The sequence below is a fragment of the Heliangelus exortis genome, chromosome Z (assembly GCF_036169615.1).
Source record: "Heliangelus exortis chromosome Z, bHelExo1.hap1, whole genome shotgun sequence".
NCBI lineage: Eukaryota > Metazoa > Chordata > Aves > Apodiformes > Trochilidae > Heliangelus > Heliangelus exortis.
In genome coordinates this window covers 61861266-61885564 of record NC_092454.1, presented here as the reverse complement: position 1 = coordinate 61885564, position 24299 = coordinate 61861266, and the positions used below count along the sequence as shown (strand labels likewise).

The following is a 24299-nucleotide window of genomic DNA, read 5'->3' as shown; positions in this document are numbered from 1 at the left end:
TTTCACACAAATCCTTTGTTTGTGCTGGAGTAAATGGCCCTTTCAGTACAGCCATAACCATGCAATTTGCTTTTACTGTATCATTGTGCTCTTCTTCCCTGGTTCTTCTTCCTTAAAATATTCTGTTCATTCTCTTTGCAAACAGAGAGCATTTGAAATCCCACCAGCTCCTCCTCGATTGCTTTAGCCACAAGTTCCACCAATTGCAGCAAAGCTGTTTCCAGCAGCTGCTTGCAGAAAGACAGGAGGTCTCTGTGCAATGAGCAGGGCAAAGGATGGCTTTGTGACCACTGGCACCAAAATTATCTAAAAGCCTTTTCACAGCTTAAATAATTGATCTTTCATTGCACAACATAAAAACACTGGCTTGTGTTTCAGGAAAGAAGTAGCACTATTTGGGTTTAAAAGCAAAAATATTTTAGTCTCTGCACAATCAGGCTCTTCAGGGTTCAGACAAATGGCCTGAAGTGAAAAATACTCAATAGGGAGATCTTCCCCTCTATAGGAAAACCTCTCTGTTCCTCTCCAAGCTGCACAGTCAAAAGGAGGCCCTGGTGGGAAGTGATGAGTCTGGAGAAGAGGAGGCTCAGGGGAGACCTCATCTCTCTCAAGGAGGTTGGAGCCAGGGGAGGGTCAGGCTCTTCTCCCAAGGAGCTGCCAGTAAGACAAGAGGGCATGGACTTAAGCTCTGCCAGGGGAGGTTTAGGTTGGATATTAGGAAGAAATTCTTTACAGAGAGGGTGATCAGACATTGGAATGGGCTGCTCAGGGAGGTGGGGGATTCTCTGTCCCTGGAGGTTTTTAAGAAGAGATTGAATGTGGCATTTAGTGCCATGGTCTGGTAACCAGAGTGGCAGTGGATGAAGGGTTGGACTTGATGATCTCAGAGGTCCTTTCCAACCTGGTTGATTCTGTGATCTGAGTTTCCATCCTGCTACTCTTCCTCAGGTAAACCACATTTAGTCTGGGGATGTGAACACCAAACTGTTGCCTCTTGGATTGTTTCTTCAGTCTCCTGAAAAAAAAATGCTTTTAATCTCTCTTCCTCTATGTCAGACACAAGCTTTTTTTTTAAATTATTTTCTTAAGCTCATTTTATAGTCTTGCCTGGAACTGAGGTGTGGGAAACTTAGCAAACAGCTGGGTCCACCAGGAGCCCCTGCCTTCTCTTACAGACAGGGACTGGCCTGCAGCTTTCAGAAACAGATGAAGCTCTGTTTCAAAAAAGGAACATGCTATCCTGGGATGCATTAGACAAAGTGTGGCCAATAGGTAGAGAGAGGTCATCCTCCCCTTCTATTCTGCCCTAGTGAGACCACATCTGAAATACTGTGTCCAGTTCTGGGCTCCTCAGTTCAAGAGAGACAGGAAACTGCTGGAATTCAGGCAACAAAGATGATTGGGTATCTGGAGCATCTGGAAAGCATGAAAGAGCTGGACTGATTACCCTGGGAGAAGACTGAGAGGAGATCTTATCAATGTCTATAGATATCTAAAGAATGGGTGTAAGGAGGATGGAGCCAGGCTCTTTTCACTAGTGTGCAACTAGTGTAGCAACAGAACAAGGGGCAATGGGCACAAGCTGGAACACAGAAGTTCCAGCTTGAGAAAAAACTTCCTTACTTTGAGGGTGACAAAGCAGTGGAAGGGGCTGCCCAGAGAGGCTCTTGAGACATTCAAAACCCACCTGGATGTGATCCTGTGTAATGTGCTCTAGGAAATACTTTTTTTCCCAGAGGCAGTTGGACTGAATAATCTCTAGAGGTCCCTTCCAACTCCATGAATTCTGTGAATTCCATGATTCTGTGACCCTTGCTATCAGATTTCTCTCTGATGCAGCTTGTGCCTTAGCTTCACTCTGGTAGCTCTTGCTACCAAGGCAGCTTCAAAATTGCTGCCACTTCCAAATATTATTCTTTGTAGAAGGGTCATGCTTGATCCAATACACATACCTTTTGGCACCTATCCCAATGCACTCGTTTTGTAATATGTGTCATTACTCAGTGTCAGAAATCAACAAAAAATTAGACTGAAAAGTGAAAGGCATTAGCAAAATCAAAGGTACCTCTGGTATTCAGCTTGTGAATTTGCACTCTCAAATGAAATTACCAGAAGAGAAAGCTTACCAAATATGCATAAAATGCTGGAACATTTAATGCAACCTCCACAACACCATCATCTGCTCAAGCACTTCAGAATGTTTTATGCATACACACAATTGACTAGCAAAACTCCATAATTTAACAGCTCTGACATTACAGTATAAAGCTAGTCCTGTAAGCTTGGATACCTTTTTTTTCTGTAATAAAAATCTTTACAAGCTGGCCCTTCTCTGGAACTAATTAAAGACATCCCATTGTCACCATATCCATAAGACTGGTCAAACAAACAGACATTTCTTTTCACATGTGAGAGTGGTAGGTTTTTTTCAATATGGACAAATCTATCTATTGAAATATTTGAAGATAGGAATGAAAACTGGGTAATTAGCTTGAAAAGAGACATTCTTAAAGTCAATGGAGTCTATTAGCTATGAACTTTTTATTATGTTAATTTTTTTCTTAAATGCATGATCAGAAAGGTGACTGGGATGCTTTTTTATATTTTTGTCACATCTTCATGGTTTATATTTTATTGGTGTATGTTTAATATATGTGTGAAAATTTTGCCTGAAATACAGACAGCTGTAAATACAACTTGGCCAGAAACTACAGTCACGTGGGTGGCAATTGTCCTAAAAACCATCCAGAAATAGAGCTGCCTTTTTGTGGAGAACTTGAAGGACAGTGAAAGGGTCGAAAGCACAACTCACATTTTACAGAGCCACCATTGCTATTACCAGCTGGCATCAAAGAGCAGCTTTATTTGATGGAGTCACAGGAAATCAAACATGCATCAGTGTACTGCAGTTCAGACATGCCATCACTGTAGATCCCTGAACCATACCCACAAAACTGTTTTGAGAGGTGCTGTGCTGCTACCACATGCTCCTGTACCCTGTTAAGAGCCTGGTTAGCACCTCTCCCCATTCTGAAGGTTCTAGCACTGAAAGGTACCTTATAGTTTCATTCAGTGTAAGAGCCAGACAGTGGAAGGGAGGCTAAAGTAAAAGTAAGTTCAACCAGGCTGAAGTGAATGACACTACAGGAACTTTGAGGTGCAAAGCCACTCACACCAACCTTTACCATTGGTAGACACATATGTCCAATATTGCCTAAGTGGTATTACCAGAAATATCGAATTTGGGTGCAGCTGTAGCAAAGCAAGGACTAATGAGGAAAAGCAATCAGGTGGGGGGTGTTGAGAGGAACTTGGTGGAGGAAGATGCAAGGATGGCAAAAATATTAGCTTGAAGTAAGAAAAAAATTGAGCATAGGGTATTAGGAAAAAAGCAGAGGAAAAAGGGAGGTGGATCTTCCAGCAGCAAGAGGATGAATGTCTGTAGACAGCAGTGATGCTAACCTGCATACCCCAGCCCACTGGGATGCCAGATGGACCCTTCTTGGACAACCTGCCATCAGGTCTGTGTCCATCAGATTTGGTGTAGGAGAAGAACAATTTGCACCTCCACACTAAAAAAAACCTCTGTAATTTTATTGTGTGTATGTGTTTATGTATTTCACTGGACTTCAAACCTATAATAAGCAGTACATTGTTCCTTAATTACAACCTGCCTAGATCACTGAAAATTTTGCTGTCCTACCCATTTCCTTCTAATGTGATCATTAATGGAAAAAAGATGTTAATCAGTTTGCATCATTTACCTCTTGAGAGTTCAGCCTGAAGGGGAAGTGTCAGACCTTGGCAGTAACAATGCTAAAAGCACAACCAAAAATGTTACTCAGCCTGCCAGTGCTTACTTGTCTGCCAGAAACTGGTATGAATTTAAGTAGTTATTACTTACTGTCCATGTCCTTTCTATTCTGTATTGTTTGTCTGTGCAGCTGCCCTTAGCTACTAACTGCATGCCAGAAGGTCCTTCCTCCAAAATCTAGGTTATCAGAAACTATTTTCAAATAGTCATCTCAGAGACAAAACGGGGAATGCCAGCAGGAGAAAAAGTGACGCAGGATTAATCTCCATTGAAGAAGCAGCCTGAAATAGAAAGAAATCTCAGCAAGGACAAAATGCTTCACATCCCTGTGGGTGAGTGCATAAGGCTGAAACTGCAGTTCCATCAGTCAGCTACACTACTGAACATTTTGGCAGCAGTATTGAAGTAGTGTATGTATAGGCTGCAGTACTAAATTTCAGTACTCCCTGACTTGTAATTTCTCGTGTTGCTGCTTCTTTTGAAAACCAAAACTCTGGCAAATGTTAGTCCTATTTAACTGAAGCTAGAAAAGGCACTTTCTTTTACTATAATGAAACAATTTTCTAAATGGTAGAGAAACTGTGATTGAACTTCACAGTTTCACAAATTATCTTTGGGCTGTTTTACATGTTCAAACCATTTGGGTTTATTGTTTGATCCAGGTTAGGGATGAAGATTCGTATGTTGGCCTTTGAGATGTCACTGCTTGAGAGCATCAAGCTTTTACTTTGACAATGAGATAAAAATGCCTTCAGTGATTTTACCTAATTACCCTTGTATGGCTACATTCCTCTCTTAAAAGTCTTTAAATAATCTACAAAGTCTTTTGGATAGATGCCTAAGATAAAAGTCTTTTATCTATCATCTAGAGATAGATGTTTCTACAGAAATCTCCTATTAGTCCTCATGTTTCAAGTAAAGGATAAGCTGTCATTAATTTTACCATGTGTCCTGGACCCTATAGGTAACATTCCTTATACCTAAACCTTTTTTCTCTGTGATTCCTACATAAGTGCACCCACAGCTTCACTGATGAATTCAGGGCCAACTTCAGGTTCTTGCACACCTGTGCTCTACTTGCAGTAGAGTTTATTCAGACCCTGCTTTTATGTGTGCCATTGGAGATACTCAGAACTGACCAGAAGATGCTATGAGCAACATCTACAGAAGCTGGTCTGGTCCCCTCCTCCAGAGGTCTCTGCCCACTTCAGCTGCTGTGGCTCCTAGTGAGTGACTGCAGCCCTTCGGATGGAACATAGCACTGCAGGACAGATCTCAGGCTGGCAGGAGCCTTGGTACATCTCCAGTCTGAGCCCTGTCCAGAACAGGCTCATCCATGGGGTCAGACCAGGTTGCTCAGGGCATTATCCCATGGGAGACAGCACCAAGTCTTGGGCCCCAGCTCAGCCCCTTGTACCTATGAGGAAAAGCTTTCTCCTGTCTCCAGCCTCTCTTGCCCTGCTAGCTTGCTGATCACTGGGCTTTCTTCCCAGAGCTTGCCCTGGTCTTACTAGCATGGTTGCCAGGGCTTTGCCTGCCCAAAGCAGGGCTGCCCTTTGCTTCTGCTCTAAGTGCATAGGGGATCTGTCCTTTCAACTGACCAGGTTCCTCTGGACAGCTGCCTTGCCCTTGTGCATATTGACAGGTGCCCTATAATTAGGTGTCACCTACACACCTGACAAGACTGCACTCCACCACCTTCCCAGGCCATGGATTAAGACTAAACAGGCCCTGGGACAGACCCTCCAGGACACCATGAGGCACATCTTCGGGCAGATACCCAGAGACTACCACCTAGGACCCCAACCACACAGCCAGGTATTTCCCATCTGTGGGGGGACCTACCCAGAGCGTAACATCCAGCTTGGCTACAAGGGAATTGTGAGAGAGTGCGGGAAGCCGTGCTTAAGGTCACGTAAATCATCTCGTATTTTCTGCTTGTGTACAAATCCAGTAATTTTATCACAGAAAGCAATGACGTGGGCCAGGAATTATTCACTTTTGTTCAAGCCATGCAGAGTTCTGCATCATCATCTCCTCCCACATGTGGAAAGACATCTGCTCCAAGGGGACAGATGTCATTATTTTCCCAGGCGCCTGAATGAAACTGATTTACCTGCAGTTCCCCATGTTGCCTTCTGGCCATTTGCCAGGGACCTCCTTCCATCTACATGACAATAAAGATTAGGAACATCTAAATGAAAGGCACAACTACCAGTTGCCATACAATGCCATTTTAGTAGAAATTTCTCTTCCACTGGTATTTTTCTCTAAAAAGCTGCCCTACATCAGTAGAGGGTTAGAAGTTCTTGCAGGGTATCTCTATTATTTTAGTTAGAACCAAATTCAGACTTGGTAGAACCCAATTCAGACTTGGTCGTTATTGTCACAATTGTATGATTTTTCATACATTTGAACTTTAATTGAAATCTTCTGTATCTGAAACCTCTGGCCATTCATATGAACAGCATAGCTTTGAGAAGGAAATAAGTTACTTCCTTTACTCAGAGTATCATAAACAACTTTGTAAGTAAGGACATGCTGTCATGGAGTTTCCTAGGTGCTTTACCCCAGCAGGAGCTGTTGACACCCTATAGCTCCTGCCAGGAGAGAAGTAAACCACCCCACCATGTTCCATTCATGTGCAAAAAACTATTCTGCATATTAGTGTGTATGGCTTATGCCTCCTTATTGCTAAATAGAGGACAAAGTACATCCTTTGTAAGCTCTGACTAGACAAGAGAGGTGAGCCACCTGCCTATATGAAACAGCCCTCATTTTTTGGACTACTTCTCTTTCTCTTTCCAGAGTGAGAATGGGAAGCAAAAGTGACCTCCTTTGCCATGTGGACACTCTGCTACTGTGTACTGGTGTACCATACTGCTGGCTCAGGGATAAGAACATTATCAAAGTACCCATTTTTGTCTGAAATAAACCTGACATTACAACATAACGATACACAGATTGGCAAGATCCTCTATGGTTCTAACAAATAAGACGTTCCAGTGGGTGTCTGTCTTTGCTACCCTTACAGGTATGCAAAGACAAGGAATCAAGATTTGGGAAAACATGCTACTATATGCTACATGGGAAAAAAAATGCTCTAAAACACCACTCACTTTTCAAGCCCAACTGGAAGAAATTCTGCACTACTAATTTAACTGTAAGGAATTAAAATCCTGAAGAAGTTAATTGAACGCTAGATACAAGCAGACTCCTTAGTACATTTGTAAATTCTCACATTGGGGATTAAAACTTTTGAAACATAGAGGCTAAACTGATATTTGAGCACAGCAGACACATAAAAAGTCACAACCATCATCTCACCTTGAAATGAGAAAGCACTTAACAGAAAGTGAGGGACTAAGTAACATCAACAGAGTAACTTCTCAACAACAGTTTATGATCCACCATGTCAGCACAATTTTTAAGTTATTAAGAAAGAAAAAGCTTTCTTCCTTATTTCAATGAATATAAAATTATTGTATTAGATCCAGAAGTTCTATAAAAAAAATCAGCAGCGATAAAGTCAAAAATTGTGCATTAATTTTAATAATTGTTTCCTGAGCAAGATTTACAATACAACATGCAGGTGCATTTAATAATTTACTTCACTATACATTCTGCATTTAAGACAGTACACACGTGACAGCTGTGCAACAAAAGTAGCAACTAAAAGTTTCCAGCTTTTAGTAACTTGAAAATGAGACAGCATCTTCAGTAAACAGTTTACTGTTCCTATGGTAAATGTTGCTTCCAATGCCTATCAAGCTGAAGTGATTAATTTCCACAGCACATTTAAAGCTCATTAGATTTCAACACAACTTCTACATTAGAAGTTTTAGCAGTGTTTGTTACATTTTTTCCACAATTTTAGACATGAGAGTAAAGACAGCATAGTCACACCATTTTCTAGTTCATCAACTGATTAAAACACAGGAGGAAATAGTAATGGTAGGAACACATTCCCAGCACAAAAAACTTACGTCACCATAATTCTGATGAGTTCTTTTGATGAAATGGTGAACTCACTGGAAGAGTCCTATGTACATGCACAGCAAAAACATAACTCCACAAAATGTAATTACTTATTCAGGCAGGTAACGCTGATGACTTTTGTTCCCAAAAATGGTGTGCAGTTGGGGCTCAATTCTAGGTATTTTGGAAGCTCTAAATATTTAATTGTAAATCTTTATCTTTCAAGACAAGTAAGAGAATTCTGGACACCTACATAAAGGACAGCAGTTAGTTTTAAAATTATTATTTATTTATTAAAATTATTTGGTTTGGAAGGGACCTTAAAGTTCATCTTGTTCCAACCCCGCTGCTATGATGGGCAGAGACACCTCCCACTAGACCAGGTTGTTTCAAGCCCCATCCAACCTGGCCTTGAACACTTCCATGGATGAGGCATTCACAATCTCCCTGGGAAGGGAGGATCTTACCACCCTTATGGTAAATAATTTCTTCCTAATATCTAAGATAAATCTATCCTCTTTCAGTTTAAAACTAATGCCCTTCCAAGTTCTGGACATTTCAGGAGAAGTTGTGAATCTAACTTTTCGTTAACTTTTATGCCTTGCTGCATAAAACAGATGCTAAAAAGGTACCTTGAAAACTGTTCATGAAGGAGTGTGATATATGATCTTAACAGCAAAGCAACAACGGCTTCTCAAGTCAGAGGTGTACCACTTTCACAATGATTATAGAGTTGTAAAGTTATGCTAAAACATGACACAAATATATTCCTGTGTTTGTTCAAAAAGAAAAGCAATACAACAACATGCAGTACTGAGGTAACACTGATTTTGATATAGCACATACCAACCTGTTTCAAAAAAAAAAAAAATTAATTTGATTAACCTAACAACTCTCCACTCTACCTGCTACTGAGAGAAAAATGGTTGAGGCTTACAAACAGAAAATGTGCTTTTATTTTCAAGCAAAGAAAAGATGGAGATGTGCTACGATGCACCAAGAAAACTGGCAAGAATATTGACTAGAATTCACTTAGTAAAATGCCGATTATATTACTTCACAGCTGTGCTCATCTCTGAAGTAAGGATGGCTAAATATATTAATGGCAATGTAAAATGAAAAAACAATTACTGTTTTGTCTTTTCAATACTTTGATCTGAGAGTTATTCTAAATGACAATTGAAAGAACAGCAGCATCTTACAGAAAGAAAGATTACGAACTGCTGCTGAATGACACAAGTTTTCTGTTTTGTGTTTGGAAGAGCTCAATCTGTGACCAGTATCCTGGTTGGCACTCATGGGCACAAAGCTGTTTAATAATGACCACCATATGCAGAGTGCTGCTATTTAAGTTGCTAATAGTCAATAGTTTGCAGACAAGAATAGCACTTACAGTGTTTAAAAAAACCCGCAAACATCTTTAAATGCTTTACATGAAGGAGCTGATAATGTAAATGGGAGATGAGGGATGACACAGTGCAGATTTGTACCACAAACATGAGAATAAAACCTTAGAAAACTCTCTGGGAAGGCTCTCATTATGCAATCTCCATGACAAGAGGCTGCATGTATTGTTTCCTATGTAAATACTAAAATTACTGACAGAGCATAACAGGGAAAAAAACTGATACACATCTGAAGGAAGTTGCTGGGAGAGAAAATGAAAATACTTCCCTTTATCTTACACCATAACATGTTCCACTTTATCCACTAGACCACTATGGCAAATGAACCTCTTGTAAAATCTACTGTTACTGTTAAAAAAGCATACAGAAGAGATGGATTCATTAAAATCATGCTTGTCTTGCTAACTTCATATTCCCCCTCCTGCTTCAGGCAGTCTGTAGTGTTTCTGTGCTCCTAATGCTCCATCCTTAATCAAATCCACGATTTTCACAAGTGTGGTGGTCACGCTGACAGACTTATCCTTGTGCCATGCAGAACTGTAATATTACATGTCAGCAGAAGATAACTTTAAAATGTCATTAGCATATCTCGTTCTTGTACGCTAGTGTAGAATGGCCTCCCAAAGATAAAGGAATGCAGACCTGGCTTAATCTTCTCAGCCAAAGCCATTATTATGTTGAGGTCGCCCTCTGCTGTTAAATCAAGATCTACCTTTAAGCTACGAAGAGACTTGAAAGGTTTTTTCCCTTTTTGCCTGCAAGAAAACAAGAAAGGGCGTTGTAAAAAAGAAGAGACATTCATCAAAGCCTACTTTCTATTACAGGTTAACTTACGTGTCATCTTCTATGTATTTTATTAAAGTTAAGGCTTTTCTGTGAAGGACTAGCAGAAACTGTGCAAGGAAGGTACTCCTTAGAGACAAGCCAGGCTTCAGATGAAAGATCTGTGAAAAATTACACCAGAAAATTGAGTACATGGCAATTCAAGAATAATTTTAAGAACCTGGGTTATAAAGAAACATACCCTTAGTTGTACGAAAGCAGGCATATATCAACAGCAGGATTGTAGATACTGGCAACATTTTTTGTTTCCTAGCTGCTCAGATGCATTAATTTAGGCTGTTTTACCATTCTTCTTGGCTAAAGGGTTATCTTCCTTTTTGAAATGACTGGAAATTAATACCAGTCAGATAACTTTCACAAGACAATAACTGTAGTTACTGCTGCACAGCAAAATGACCCAATAATTTGGGTTGGAAGTGATCTTAAAGTTCATGTAGTTTCAAGCACCCTGCATGGGCAGGGACACCTCCAACTACACCAAGTTGCTCCAAGCCCCATCCAGCCTGGCCCTGAACACTTCCATGGTATCCACAACTTCTCTGGGCAACCTGTGCCAGTGTCCCACCACCCTCACAGTGAAAAATTTCTTTCTACTAGGTAATCTAAATCTACCCTCTTTCAGTTTAAAAAAATGCTCTGCCTCATCTTATCACCCCATGGCCTTGTAAAATGTCCCTCTTCAGCTTTCCTGTGGCCCCCTCAGGTACTGGAAGGTGACTATGAGGTCTCCCAAGAGCTCTCTCCAGGCTCAACATCCCCAACTCTCTCAGCCTGTCCTCATTGGAGAGGTGCTCTCACCCTCTGGTCATTTGCATGGCTCTGTTGTGGACTTGTTCCAACAGCTCAATGTCCTTCAAGTTCTGGGGACCCCAGAACTCGACACAATACTCCAGGTATTAGGAGGTTAGAAGGAGTTTTCGTATTATACAAATGCTATAAATAATACAAATGTTTTCCCCTCTAGTTAAGCAGAGACGAATCACAGTACTAATAAGAAAAAGGGCTACCAAGCCAACAAATTATCTATTAATGTTAAATTATCTGTTACTAGGGCTCAAAGTACTAAAATTTAGGTCTTGTTCTTTTTGAAAAGCAAGAATTACCTGATCCAGGAAGGCTTTTACTAACGTATCTCGATGCAGGATATCTTGGAAGACATTTCTATAGAAAAGAAAGCAAACAAACATGTGAGGTAATGCCATGAAGGGACACTAACTGTCCAACAGTTGTGCATAGCAATAGTGTTAACTTTTACAATCTGGTAGAAACTACAAATGAATTCAAAATTATATGGAATTATACTCCTGCTATATTTAAAGCTAATACAGGATTTTAAAGCAAAACTTTCAGATGAAATGAACTGAAACCAGGAAAGGCATTGGGCCTTGTCAAATACACTTAGCTCTCTTATATCCCTAATTAAAACAGGGAACAAAATCAACACAGAATGGTTAGAAGTACCATGAAAACAAATTTTAGTAATATTTAATGCAACTACTGATGGAACAGATATATTCTTCTAAAATGAATGCAATTACCAGAGCTGAAGTGGCTTCTTAAAAGAAAGAAAGAAAGAAAAACCCCCATATAATTTAACAGAAACTTCATTCTATTTTACTATCTTGTCCCAAATCAAGTAACTACGAGAGATGTGAAAGAGAAATACATACAAATCAGGTGTGAAACTCTCATCTGTGTGGATAATATGATCTTGAGACATTTCTTCATCTGAATTAGCTCTCCAAAATGCTGTCAGCTCAGATCTCATGTATCGTCGTTGGTTATAGATGTGTTCATGACAAGGGGGCATCTGCTTCACTGTATTGACATCTACATCTATATGTGTAGTAGGATACGGGGCATACATTACTTGACGGAAGGGCAACACAAAGCTTCCTGTTGCATCCTGTTTTAGTGGAAAAAATTATTCTTCTAGTTACTTTAAAAATAAAAGTATATTGGAACAAAACAGTATTAAAGCATCTTGCCTAAATTTTCAATCTTATTTGCTTAGACACGTTCTGTTTGAGAGAACTGGTAGCTGTAGCCCAGTAAAAATTCCTTCATAATGGATGATTCCCTTAATTTAATAGTGAAAACACAAATTGAGGTAATCTGTGTATTACAATATTGCATCACACAGTTTATGAGCCTATTAACATTACAGTATTATATTTATCTGGTAAGTTTAGATTGCTCAGTAGAGCAAGAAGCATAATTTTTCTATTAATCTTCACTCATTACTACAGCCCTTTTGAAATACTTGGTGACTGTTGGACTTTTTTTTTGTGGGGCTACTTTTTCTATCCCAAAGTAGGTAAAAGACTATTATTATTATACCTCAACGTATAATAGGAACAAATCCAGGCAATACTCAAGAAATAGAGTAAGAATTTTAACATTCAGGTATTTACAAGGAAAGCTACAGCATCAGAAAGGAATCAAGGGAACATAACATTTTTTTGAACATGAATGTATGTATGCACATGCACACAAGTACATATTACAGAATGTTCTGAAACTACAGAAGAACAGAACCTTCCTAAGTGTACTTACCTTGAGTAAGCCTTGAACAAAAAGTCCTGACTCATATTTGAAAGAAGACTCATTCCTACAGAGTCTGGAACACTTCCGCTCCGATGGTGTAAGAAACAGGCACAATGTTCTCACAATCTGCATTAAAAAGTACAGGTTTTAAAACCATGAAAACATAAGGAATGAACTAATCTTTAAATACAATATCTGATTAGAATGTGTTAGGCACTTCTAATTATGAACAAGAAAGTTCCTCATGCTTATTAGAAAAGCCAAAACTTTGCCAAGGTCAGAGAACACTGACTGGCTTAAATGAAGCTCTAAGTCATATTATTCCAACTTGCCAAATGAAGAAAAAAACCAACTCTTTTTTGCAGTTTCTTTTTACCCAACTATATGGGACAAATCACTTTGCCTTTTGCTACTTCCTCCTGTTACATAAACATTACTTCCTGTGATTATGTCCCTAGATTTTTAAGCCTCTTATTCTATTCATACCATACTGAAAGAGCAGATACTGTCTCCAATCAGACACAGTCAATTTCCTATGTAAGTATCCATGCTTATTTCTTCATTAATTTCCTCAAACTCTCCATTAAAAGCAAGGAAGGTGTTTCATTATCCACTTTCCAACTCTCGTACTGCAACAGCTACAAGCAATCATCTCCAAATAAGAACATGTATTCCACTCTGCTGCTTTGTCCATCTTAGCCTGTGGTGTCCTAGCTGTGGTCTGTAAGGTGTCTGAGAAGGCTCCATCCCTGCACAATGCAGTTTATGAGGTACCTAAAACAAGGATAACCTACTACCTGCCCTTTCAGCAGGAAGGCTAAAGTGCACCAATTGACTGCTTTCAATTTCTCTGAAACTAGCATTTCAGCATAATCAAAAAAGCTGTATACAAAAAAAAAAAAACAAAACCAAAACACTTGGAAACTTCTGAATACGGAAAACATCCACATTTGATTTTCCCTGCACATACTGGGTAAGCTTTAAATTAGCATCAAGAAACTCTCAATTTAGAACAAAATGTTAGAGGAAAAGCAGTCCATGTGATAGTTTGATATGGAAATAATTCAAATTAAGTATCTTGTAACAAGCTTACAAGAACTGAAAATAATAAGAGCATGGGAAAAAAACCCTCTACCACAAAATTTAATTATTTTCTCGTTCTGAAACGACAGCTTCTGGTTACCTTTCTCCTCCCAAATAGACCACTATGGTGCACATACACTCTTCCCTACTGAGAGGTACAGTTAATGCTGATTACTGGTTCTAGAGCTGAAAACTCCTAAACATCATCCCTATCAATGTGATCTAGCAAATATGGCACACTGAATGTTTTTTTGTTACAGGACTCAGTTTTAGGGATTTATATCTGTACTTTGCCTATTTCTGCTTTTTTTCTTGAAAGCAAACCTAATTAATGATCTACCAGCTAAAACTGTACACTTATTTATCAATTAAGTTTTATACCCACTGAAGAGGCAGACAACACAAACAACCACAAATTTAAAAAATACTGCAATCACTGGAATAGGATTGCCTGTTTCAACATTTGTGTGTGATTAAAGACTTGAGAGTTTTGAAATCCCTGAGACAGAAGCAGTTCATGATGTAGAAGCTCATTTATTCTCTGGAATCAGACAATTATGCACATGCTAATTTCTTAAGAGCACACTGACAATACCCATTGACGTAGCTGAACTGGACAGGCAAGTTCAGATGATTTCACTTTGGATATCTTTGCTAACTAACCAAATTTTGAAAGGTCAGACTCCCTGATTGTTTAACACTGATAGTTGCCAGAATACAACTGATAAAGCAAATTTTCAGGCAGAATTACCAACTGCTGGATCAATCAGCTGAAGTAAGATAAGCAAACAATAGTACTCCTTCCTTCTTCAGCCTCAAGTATGTTTATAGATAAGCATTCCAAACCACACTAACTCTCCTAATATTCAGCATTTAAGTCTGGTTCATTATAAAGCACATTACCTTATTAACTTTTTCTGCACTGCTTCCAACAACTACAGAACAACCACAGGTCTGCAGGTGTGAACTAATTGCACTGCAAAAAAAACCCCAAATGTGTTAATACATTTAATGAGACTTGTCAAATAAAAAATTTATCACAAATGAACTATTTCTAATAGAAATACAAGCCTACTCCCATACGCCCATATCCACAGGACCTCAGGCAGAGGCAAGGAGATAACTGATACCCTACAGTCCAATAAATCTCCATCAGGTATGAGAATGGTTCACCACTGTAGGACCAACTGCTCTAGTTGTTCACAATAATTGGAGGATATTAACCTCCAATACACCTCCAATTAACCTACAATAATTCCAGGATATTAACTTTATTATTTTCCAAATTCTCTGTGGGACCAAGCACTCCATTTCTGTGAAAAAATTATTTGATTTAACACCTGAATTTCTGTAGTTCTGAAAGCATATGTGACACTATAAGAATAGATGGCACTAAGCACTTCATAAAGCTGTGTGGTTACACTGCGAACGTCCTGAAAGGCAACAGAACAATTAAAATCTGTGAAGTATGCTTTGCCACATGAAGGGACTAAGTTACCCTGAAGTGCAACTGCTTTCACTTACACACTAAAACCAGGGGAAATAAATGTGCCACTTAATAATAAATACTCTATAACCATACCCTTAATAACTCTTACAGCTTATGCATTAGAAACAACCCTTTTTTTTTCTTTTTGTATTTCATAGAAATGCAAGACTTTGAACTTACCCACTCCTAAAATTAAACATACACATCAAAGAAAATTTTTATTGATAGGAATTCCATTATCAAGCTAATTACTGTGACAACACAGCCCAGACATGCACTACTAGCCCATACCCATTCTTCTAAAAAGACAGTGACTTCTACAGTATTTCACAGACAAAAGTCTCAAAAAGCCAAATACATGTCATGCTTCTTTTTTGAAGAAAACTAATGTAATGCATGTTCAATGCACATATAGAAAGATGTATGTATATACACACACACAAGTTTAAACCATTTTAATACAGCATAACTTAAAACTGAAATTCATACTTGAGGAGAAAGCCTTCATGACAACTATCACCAATGTCATCATCATTTAGCACTGTGTCACTTATCTGAAATGCAAATAAATACAAACAAAGGTTACACAATGATCTACAAAAACTTGCATTCATTTGTGGTTTTAATGATAGGTGGGAACTGTCTGAAAACTATTTAAGCGAAGTTGTAAAACTGTGTAAAAAAGCACTTAAATAGATCTTCAGACTTCAGCCAAAGCATTTTGAAAAGGAGAAAGTCACTCAATTATTAAACATTCCTCACCAGTCACCAGTCTGATTCCTCCCAGTAGGTTTTTTCTATAATCTTGTCCAAAATACTTTGTGCGTGCATGCGATACACTTCCACATCTTCCCTAAGAACATTAAACCATGCTGAAACAGGTATCATTATAACCATTTGCATGCCTGTCCACGTTGTTTTGCATCAAATATCCTTCACACTCCACTCTTAAAATGGTATCGTCCTATACAGCCAGTTTTGGTAAGTGCTGACCATAAAGCCCACTGCTTTAGTAAATTGCTGTTATTCACCAGTTTAATACAGGAATGCTAAACCATTCCCTACATCACTTTGGGAACCTTGATGTGAAACAACTTCAGCGTGTAAGAATCAATGAAAACTGCAGGGTTTTGTCTACCAAAAAGATTATCAAACTACAGTGCCAAAGACACTTTTATTAAGAATGCAAAGAACAAAAGGACTTACATCTATTTCTTCTGGAACACTGTGTGATTTCATAGATGAAAGAAGTTCCATTACAGGAATGACTTCTCCTGTCAGCATTGGAATGATGCTCTGGCCCTGTGCAATAAATACAACGCTTGAGTTAAAACTAAATTTTGCAGTATTTTACTACTAAAATGAACTTGCAATATTATATGCAAAACATAAGTCTCTATTGTTTCGAAGTGTGAGAAGAACAGAAATTGGGCTTTGCTCATCAGTAATTATAGACAGGAAAGATACATTTTGCTTCTTAAGATCATGCCTAAGATGTATTTCCAAGGTCCTGTGCTAACTTTCACAATGACTTTGGTTGGCCTAGACAAGAAGTTATTTGGAGTGAGATAATCTGATCATATCACATTATGTGCAATTAGTGAGAAGCACTTTAGATCCAAGTCTGATGTTTTAACAAAGACAGGAAACCAAAATCAGGCATATTTGTTGTAAGCACACAAAATTATTTATCTAATTTATCTATCACAAGAAACTGAAGCCAAAATTTTGTATTTATAGTTTCAGAAATCAAATTCTTTACACAGTCTTATCCATTAGGTCTCCAACCAAATTCCAACATGACAGACTCCATATGTCTCTGTAACTCAAAAAGGTAACAACCTAGTGCAAAAACCATCCTTGAGAGGAAGCAAGCATGAATCTATGGAAGCTACTACCTTTACAGAGCTTGAAGTTCAAACAAATGACTTTCCTTTTCTGAAGGGTAATATGCTTCATAGATTTCCACTTTACCCATAAAGTGATGAAATATATTTTCTTTCAACTTGTTCACAACTTCCACCACCCTGTCTTCAGAAACTTTGCCTCCTGTGCATTGACAGGTCATCAGCCAGTCCAAAGTATCTTCCTGGATCCCAAAAATAAGAAGCAGCACCAACTTCTACAGCCACCAGATGCAGTCATAGCTTTGTGATGTTGTGCCATATGCATTGAGATGGCCCTTACCTGATCCTCCATTCTCTCTGTGCCTTCCAAGACAATCTTCTGGAAATGTTCTTGCCTCTCCTGAGCAAGAGAACCAGTTAAATATAAGCGCTCTGATAATTGTTTATATATGTATGCACACAAAAGTCAAATGGTACAGTTTCTTCCACGTGGAGGTATGCTTCTGAGATTCAAATTTCAGTGTTCAAGTCTTTTTTTCTCTTAGAGTTGAAACGAGCAGGAAGTTATGTAATTTTAAGCAGATCAATGCTCCCTGCTCTTTCCCCAGTCAAACCTCACACATGCTTGGGCAGCAATAGCAGGAAAGACAGGGTGTGATGACAATGACAAAACACTACGTTTCTTCATTACAGAGCAAGAAAATGCCAAGTGATCAGATTATGGTGCAAAATTCCACTTTATGTATGGGCTTTTATTTTCAAATGTGTAAGGTACAGACTGATGGTTCCTGATGCAGCAAGAGAAAAATGAGATCTCCAGAATGAGAAAAATTATTTGGGGATGGTAGGAAAAGCAGAACTTTTTTTCCCCACATCTTGACACCCTGACAAATCTTCAAAACATTGTTTTAAAGCAAAGTACAGGAGACATAAAACCTAAAAATACAGAGAACACCACACACAAGAGACAGGCAATGGTTCTCAAAATAGACACATGAGCAGCTTAGTTGCAAACTGTATTCAAAATGCAACTTCGGACACAATCAAGTTATTATTCACTAAGAGAATTCAGCATTAATCACTCTAGTAATCAATACAATACACAAAAAATGGGAAATGCTGTGAGACCTAATGATATATTTTGCTAGATGCTGACAGGTTATTGCATTTTTATTGGTTACTCATTTCTTCCTATGACTGAACTATTCAAAACTGAACAACTTCAAGTAAGAAGAGTTTACACAATTTTTCCATGAGCAGATGAATAGGGAACAGGCTACAGTAACCTGCCCTAAAACAGTGATATAACTTGTCTAACCAGCTAAAAGAAGCTTTTGTTAAAGACCATAAATGAATGAGGCAGATTCCTTCAGGGCATCTCCATCCTTGAGTTCTGTGTCAGTGAAGTAAAATATCCTTGACAATTAAGATCCTTTGTTTTAAAGAAATAAGTCAGTCTTCATGGAGATAAGGCTGAACAAACAGTGAAAGCTACTTCTTTTCAGAAATAAAACTGCTCAAAAGTATTAGACAAACATCTGGAACACAAAGTTAAAAAAGATCAAAGGGGTGTCTAATCCCATTTAGGCAACTTCCTTGGAGATGCTTGCCTCTCTTTACCAGTCTGAACACTTCTCCATTTTTGTCCTAGACCTTGAGTTCAGGTTTCTTCTCTTCTAAAAATCTAGCTGGAGCTGTCGTTCATGTCTACAGCGAACTCACAAGAGCTGATAACCACATCCATTAGAAATTCCAGAATAAAGACAGTTTTTTTCAGATACAACTTCAACATTTTTTTTTCTCTGTTGTAGCCATAGTTGCTGGAGTGCTTCAAAATGCAAGAAGCAAAGTAAGCCAGTTTTAATTCAGTAGAATTTTTCTACAACTCATGCCTAAATTTCGAATTTTCATTTTCTAGGTAAGGCTGCAGAACTGCAGACATTGCAGGGATCTTTGATCTTCCTAAAAAAAAATTAAATAATAATAATAATAAAAATCTCCATATCTATTTCAGATTGAGTTGACCTATCTGCTTCAAAATCATCTGAAAAAAAAAAGAACCACCTACTGAATCATTTCTACAGAAACTATTAGAAAATAATATTTGTTTTTATTCTCAACGCCACTTGAAGACTATTTCTACTGTGGGAACAAATTGATATGAATCAATGTCCAAAAAGAAAAGATTTATTATAGTTAAGAATGATGGACAATTCTTTTTAGACTACTCACATTAAAAGTCAATACAAAGGACAATAAATGACAGAGAAGCAATGTACTCAAGAACATGACGTAGCACCCATGTTAAAAGCACTAACATTCAGCAGGGTTTTAGAAGACCTCATTATGAATGAAGTGTTTGTGTGTCTGCAGTACTGAAAATAAACTGCATGTCCTATCCTTCCTCTGAAAAATCAAGATGCATGAAGACACAGTGAACTGGACAACACCATCATCAGACAATGCAACAAAAATCAATGGAATTTTTTCATGGACGAAAAAGGAAACAACACAACAAAAATCAATATAAGCATATTATTTCTGGAATCTTAGTTCACATAAAGGTACTCAAAAAGGAACTTTCAAGAATGTTGACTAAAGGTCAACAATAGGAGTAAAAACAATCAGACAAGCATGCATAACCATACACATTACAGCTATCATGCAATCTTCTGCTCTCAGACAACTAGTACTCCATCAAGATTACAGAGATTTAAAATTTTATTAGTAAAATGTTAGTATTCTAAACAATAGTATGTAACAATTTTCACTTCGCTAGGGAATATCAATAATGTATTCAAAGATGAGAGTTACGCTTCTTCTGAAAAATTAACCATGTTTTCCTTTTTGAGTTTCAAAACTAGAAACATCTGGGCTAAAGTTGATATATTTTGGTTTTACACATTAGTTTTACGCAATGTCACACCTGCTAAATACTTCATTGATATGTTTGTGTTTTTGGGTTTTTTTGATTGTTTTTTTTATTACTATTTTTTGATTTTTATTTTTTAATTAAATAAAACTCTAACAACAATAACACTAATCCTATCAGTTCCCTTTTCTGGTTCTCAAGGGTGAAAACCATGCTTTGAAAACACAGTAAATTTACAATTCTACCTAGTTTAAACACAGTTAAAAGCAAAAAAATTGTATTGAATTTAGAGATGAAAAGCTGTAACATATCTAGTTTACCCAGACATCCTAGTACAGGTTGTATGATATTACGAGGATAAATTATTTGGGTAAGAACCCCAACCTTGGATTTCCTGACATACTGATAACTTTTAATCTTCTAAATCTGTGTACTTGTAGATAGGTCAGTCTCTGCTGAATTTTTGTGTCTGGACTGAAACATAGCAGGTATCATGTAATCTTAATTCTTGCTTTTGCTCAAGACAACTTGGACAACTGTTTCTAGTAATGAATAATAAACCTACCTTATGCATCCATATTCTTCCTTTCCTTATAATATGTGTTAACCTGTCCACGCACACTCTGTGAAGGGGCAGGTAGAAGCCAAGTTCACTTTGTGGAAGTATAATTGAGAGTCCATATGTGCTTCTGTCTCCATTCCAGTTTCCATCAAAGATCAGTGACACAATGATTACCCTTTTTTCTGCCAAGACGAAGAACTTCACATCTATTGCGCCGCTTTCTGCATTCCGAAGTATTTCTCCATTCAAGGTGTGGTTAGCAAGAAAAGTTATTTCACCATCACTGAGAAGTACCTGTTCTGTCTTTGGGGCCCAGATATGCCTCACTCGGGGGCCAAGAATATTGTCCCAGTAAGCAAAAGTGGCAGCTAATAAAGGTGATTCACCACTCAAAGAGATCTCTGTTTTAGCAACTGCAGGAGATGGTGGTGGACAAAGGGCTGACATGCCTGCTTTCTTTCTTGTGTGTAACTGAAATGTTTACATTACCTAGGAAAAAAAAAATATACATTGGAAAAAAATTAGAGCAGCACTTGTAATGAGCTCATCATCTTTTGCTTCCAAATAAGACTTCAAGAGACAACCTGAGGTTTCACCGTATACTTCATTCAAGAAGGAAATGTGTATGTACACCTTCCCTAAACGTTAGTAGGTATCCCTAAACGTTAGTCAGTCAGACCTCAAATACCCTCTACTTGCTATGCAAGCAAGATGAGTCTGTACAACATATACTTGTGTAAGAAAACATACCCATTATGTCATGGTGTCATGCAGGGTGTTGCAATACAAGAGAAATGCTCAGCACTTTAAAGGATATACTGATGGAAATATCTTCATATTTAATTCAACAAATCCTCAAACATTTCCCCCAGCAGTTTCCAGAAAATCTACAGCTTCCCCATTTTGACAGAGCTACAGATGATAGCCAGAAGTTTCATCTTTTTTACAAGTTATGCTAGGAACATTAAAAAGTTTTATCAACAAACTCAATCTCGGAGAGAAAACTATAGAAAGCTAAAATGCACTTATTATGACCAAACCCCACATGACCACAACTCAGCTTTTCTTTGCCCTTTGTCTGAAGCACTCCACATGCCAGAAGGGACCCAAAGATCGCACTGACACAGTTCCATACTCGGCACAGCTTCATGTACATCAACTTTTTTTCCTTGAGAGTGCCCCTAATTGGTGCATCTCCTCACAGCAGGCGAGTACAGCACCTTTCTCTCCAGCTGCGTCTCAGGCTCGCCTGAACCATGCCAGGCCGTTCCCAGACAGCCGGTGACCAGCCTGGAAGGCAGCGGGAAGCCGAGGCTATTTTGAGGCACTAAATGTGACTTCGCGGCTTTTGGGGAAGACGAAAGGCAGCGTCAGTCACCACTGCCTCCACACGTTCTTGGGCTGACAAGTTTCTCTCACCGCTGCTTTTCCAGACAACTTGACCACCGCCAACTGAGGCGGCTGCGGCACAAGACGACTGCCCGGAGGCTGAACCAGCGCGCTCCCAGGCCTGTTCCACATCCCCTGAACTTAGAGAAGGACCCACTTCCCGGGGAAGCGGTTGGAAACCGAGCTCCCAGGAGGCCCAGCTCCTTCCCTCTGCCAGCAGCAGAAGACGGCAGCCCCCGGGGGCTCGGCGGGGCGGGGCCAGGCCGGGCCGAGCCGAGCCGAGCCGGGCCGAGCCGAGCCGAGCCGAGCCGAGCCGAGCCGAGCCGGGCCGGGCCGAGCCGGGCCGGGCCGAGCCGAGCCGGGCCGAGCCGAGCCGAGCCGAGCCGAGCGGGGCCGAGCCGAGCCGGGCCGGGCCGAGCGGGGCCGAGCCGAGCCGGGCCGAGTCGGGCCGAGTCGGGCCGAGCCCCACGCCCCCTGCCCCATGCCCCCATGCCCCATGCCCACCTCACCTGCGTACCAGCCGCCGGCCCGCGCATGCGCCCGCCCCCTTCCCAGCTGCCCACACCGCCGCGGCCTCACCGCCGCTACCGCGCAGGCGCGGGGCCGCCCCAGCCCGGAGGGAGGGAGAGAGGCGGGAGCGGCGGTGCCGTGCGGTGCGGTGCGGTGCGGTGCGGTGCGGTGCCGTGCCGTGCCGTGCCGTCCCGTCCCGTCCCGTCCCGTCCCGTGGAAGCGGCCTCTGCTGCAGGGTTGGGGGCCGTGGGTCGGGCTGGCTCAGGAAGGGCACCTCACCTAAGCCAGGTCACTGGGTGGGAGCGAACAACCCCAAACGAGCCCCAGCGCTCGCTCGAAAACCCAGAGCAGCTTGCGAAGCCCGAGCTGAGGGTGTCCGGGGAAGCTGCGTTGTGCCAAGTGCATGGTTTTATGGAGGGGCTTTAAGCTTAAGATAGTAAATCAGTAATTCCAGAATTGATATCCAAGCGTACCACATGCAGATCTATAAATATGCTCTTTCCCGAGTTTCAGTCAGTTTCATAGGTATTCAGCATCCTGTTACTTTTGCAGGCCAGTGTGGATAAAAATCACAATAGTCACTTACCTGCGTGGGGCATTTATTTGCTGTCTGAAAAGGAAAATTACTCTTGATCTAATTGCAGAGCTCTAGCCTTGCAGGCTTCCTCAATTCCCCTTGCTTGTGCACTGGGTCACAGTGTCTTAAGTAGCTTGAACAGGCATTTAACAGTGCACAGCAGACTGAAGTGTGATTTTTATTTATTTATTAATTTTATTGGTCCCAATTTAGCAAAAAAAACAAGCTAGGCCTTTTAATAACTTCATATCGAAAAAATTAGTTTGCAGCCAACTAAAATCTGCCTCGTACTAAATGATTACTAAAGCAAACACAAAATGTCTTGAATCTGTGTATTGGGTTGCTGTTCCAGCTTCTGAGAAGCATGAGTGAAACTTCAGTGAAACATCACTTCAGTGAAAGTAATGACGATACAAAATTTATGTAATGGTTATACAAGAACTTGGAAGAACAGCAGAATTAAACTAGTTGTAAAAGTTGCTGATGTGTAATTTGCTGACTTCCAAAGTTAGGCATCAAACATCGTGGAATTTCATTACTTATCTCGTCTAAGTCTATGCAGTATATAAAAAGAAATGTTTGTATGTTTAGTTTACATTTAACCAGTGAACATGAGTGAGTGTGAACTGTTCCTCATGATGTAGGTGCTAAGCTCTACTGTAAGGAAAGTGCATTGATATTAGAGAACTAATGGTCTAGGAAAAGTAGGTTTCAGGGATGAGGAAATGGAGCTTATCTTTATTTTGCACTGATTTGTCATGAAGCCTTGCATAAGACACTTGGTGTAGCTACATCAATATTTCTACTGGAAACTGCTTTGAGAAGTCTGATAAAAAGCAAATCACTATCTTAAATGCAGAGAGATAGTGGCACAAACTACCAATCCCACCCCACCCTCTAATTGCCACAGTGATATTATGGTATTGCTTGCAGAGTGAAATTGCTGCCTGTTGTAGCAAAATAATTTTATTTATTAGTTTTTCCTTCAGCCTTTCATACTTTCTTCAGACAGGAGAGCAACAATCCCATTGCATGTGATACGAAGAGGCTAACAGTATTTCTGCAGGTGCCTCTTGTGGACACATCAGAGAAGTGGTGATAGGCTGCAGTGCAAGGAGCTATTTTTCCCTTGATAGGTTATGAAGCCTGATGCTGCACATCTGCAAAGAAATTATTAGAGTATGGAACAGAGAGAAGATGAAAATTAGCTAGGTTCTGAGCTCAAGTAAAAAACATTTCCATTTTTTTATTAATGTTTTTAGTATGGGACCCAGAGTCATCATTATGACTGACGTCATCCTGTAAAATCAGGGAGTACATAGGCAAAAAGGGAAAGGGATGAAACAAAATGTAGTGGAATTCAGCTTCTCAGCCTGGTAGAG

At 39.7% G+C, this 24299-nt stretch overlaps 1 protein-coding gene across 2 annotated transcripts; it reads right to left on the bottom strand.

Annotated features, from left to right (window-relative positions):
• Positions 1–8731: 8731 nt before the first annotated feature.
• On the bottom strand, positions 8732–22430 carry C9orf72 (C9orf72-SMCR8 complex subunit). 2 transcript variants are annotated; one of them, XM_071730264.1, is made up of 11 exons: positions 22340–22430; positions 20445–20930; positions 17348–17407; positions 16367–16462; positions 15650–15714; positions 14575–14647; positions 12598–12714; positions 11712–11947; positions 11145–11202; positions 10033–10142; positions 8732–9953 (listed from the first exon to the last, which is right to left on the bottom strand). In XM_071730264.1, exons 2-11 carry the CDS (start codon positions 20886–20888, stop codon positions 9767–9769), a joined length of 1446 nt encoding a protein of 481 aa, XP_071586365.1. In that variant the 5' UTR covers positions 20889–20930; positions 22340–22430; the 3' UTR covers positions 8732–9766. The 2 variants fall into 2 exon arrangements, with proteins under 2 accessions (XP_071586365.1, XP_071586366.1); XM_071730265.1 differs by lacking the exon at positions 17348–17407 and having other exon boundaries at positions 9443–9953.
• Positions 22431–24299: the final 1869 nt, after the last annotated feature.

Coding starts and splice junctions, on each gene's coding strand:
- C9orf72 (XM_071730264.1), bottom strand. CDS start 20,888: ATGTCAGCCCTTTGTCCACCACCATCTCCTGCAGTTGCTAAAACAGAG. Junction 17,408..20,444: donor GAAGAATATGGATGCATAAG/GTAGGTTTATTA, acceptor TCTCTTGCTCAG/GAGAGGCAAGAACATTTCCA. Junction 15,715..16,366: donor GTGTTCCAGAAGAAATAGAT/GTAAGTCCTTTT, acceptor TTTGCATTTCAG/ATAAGTGACACAGTGCTAAA.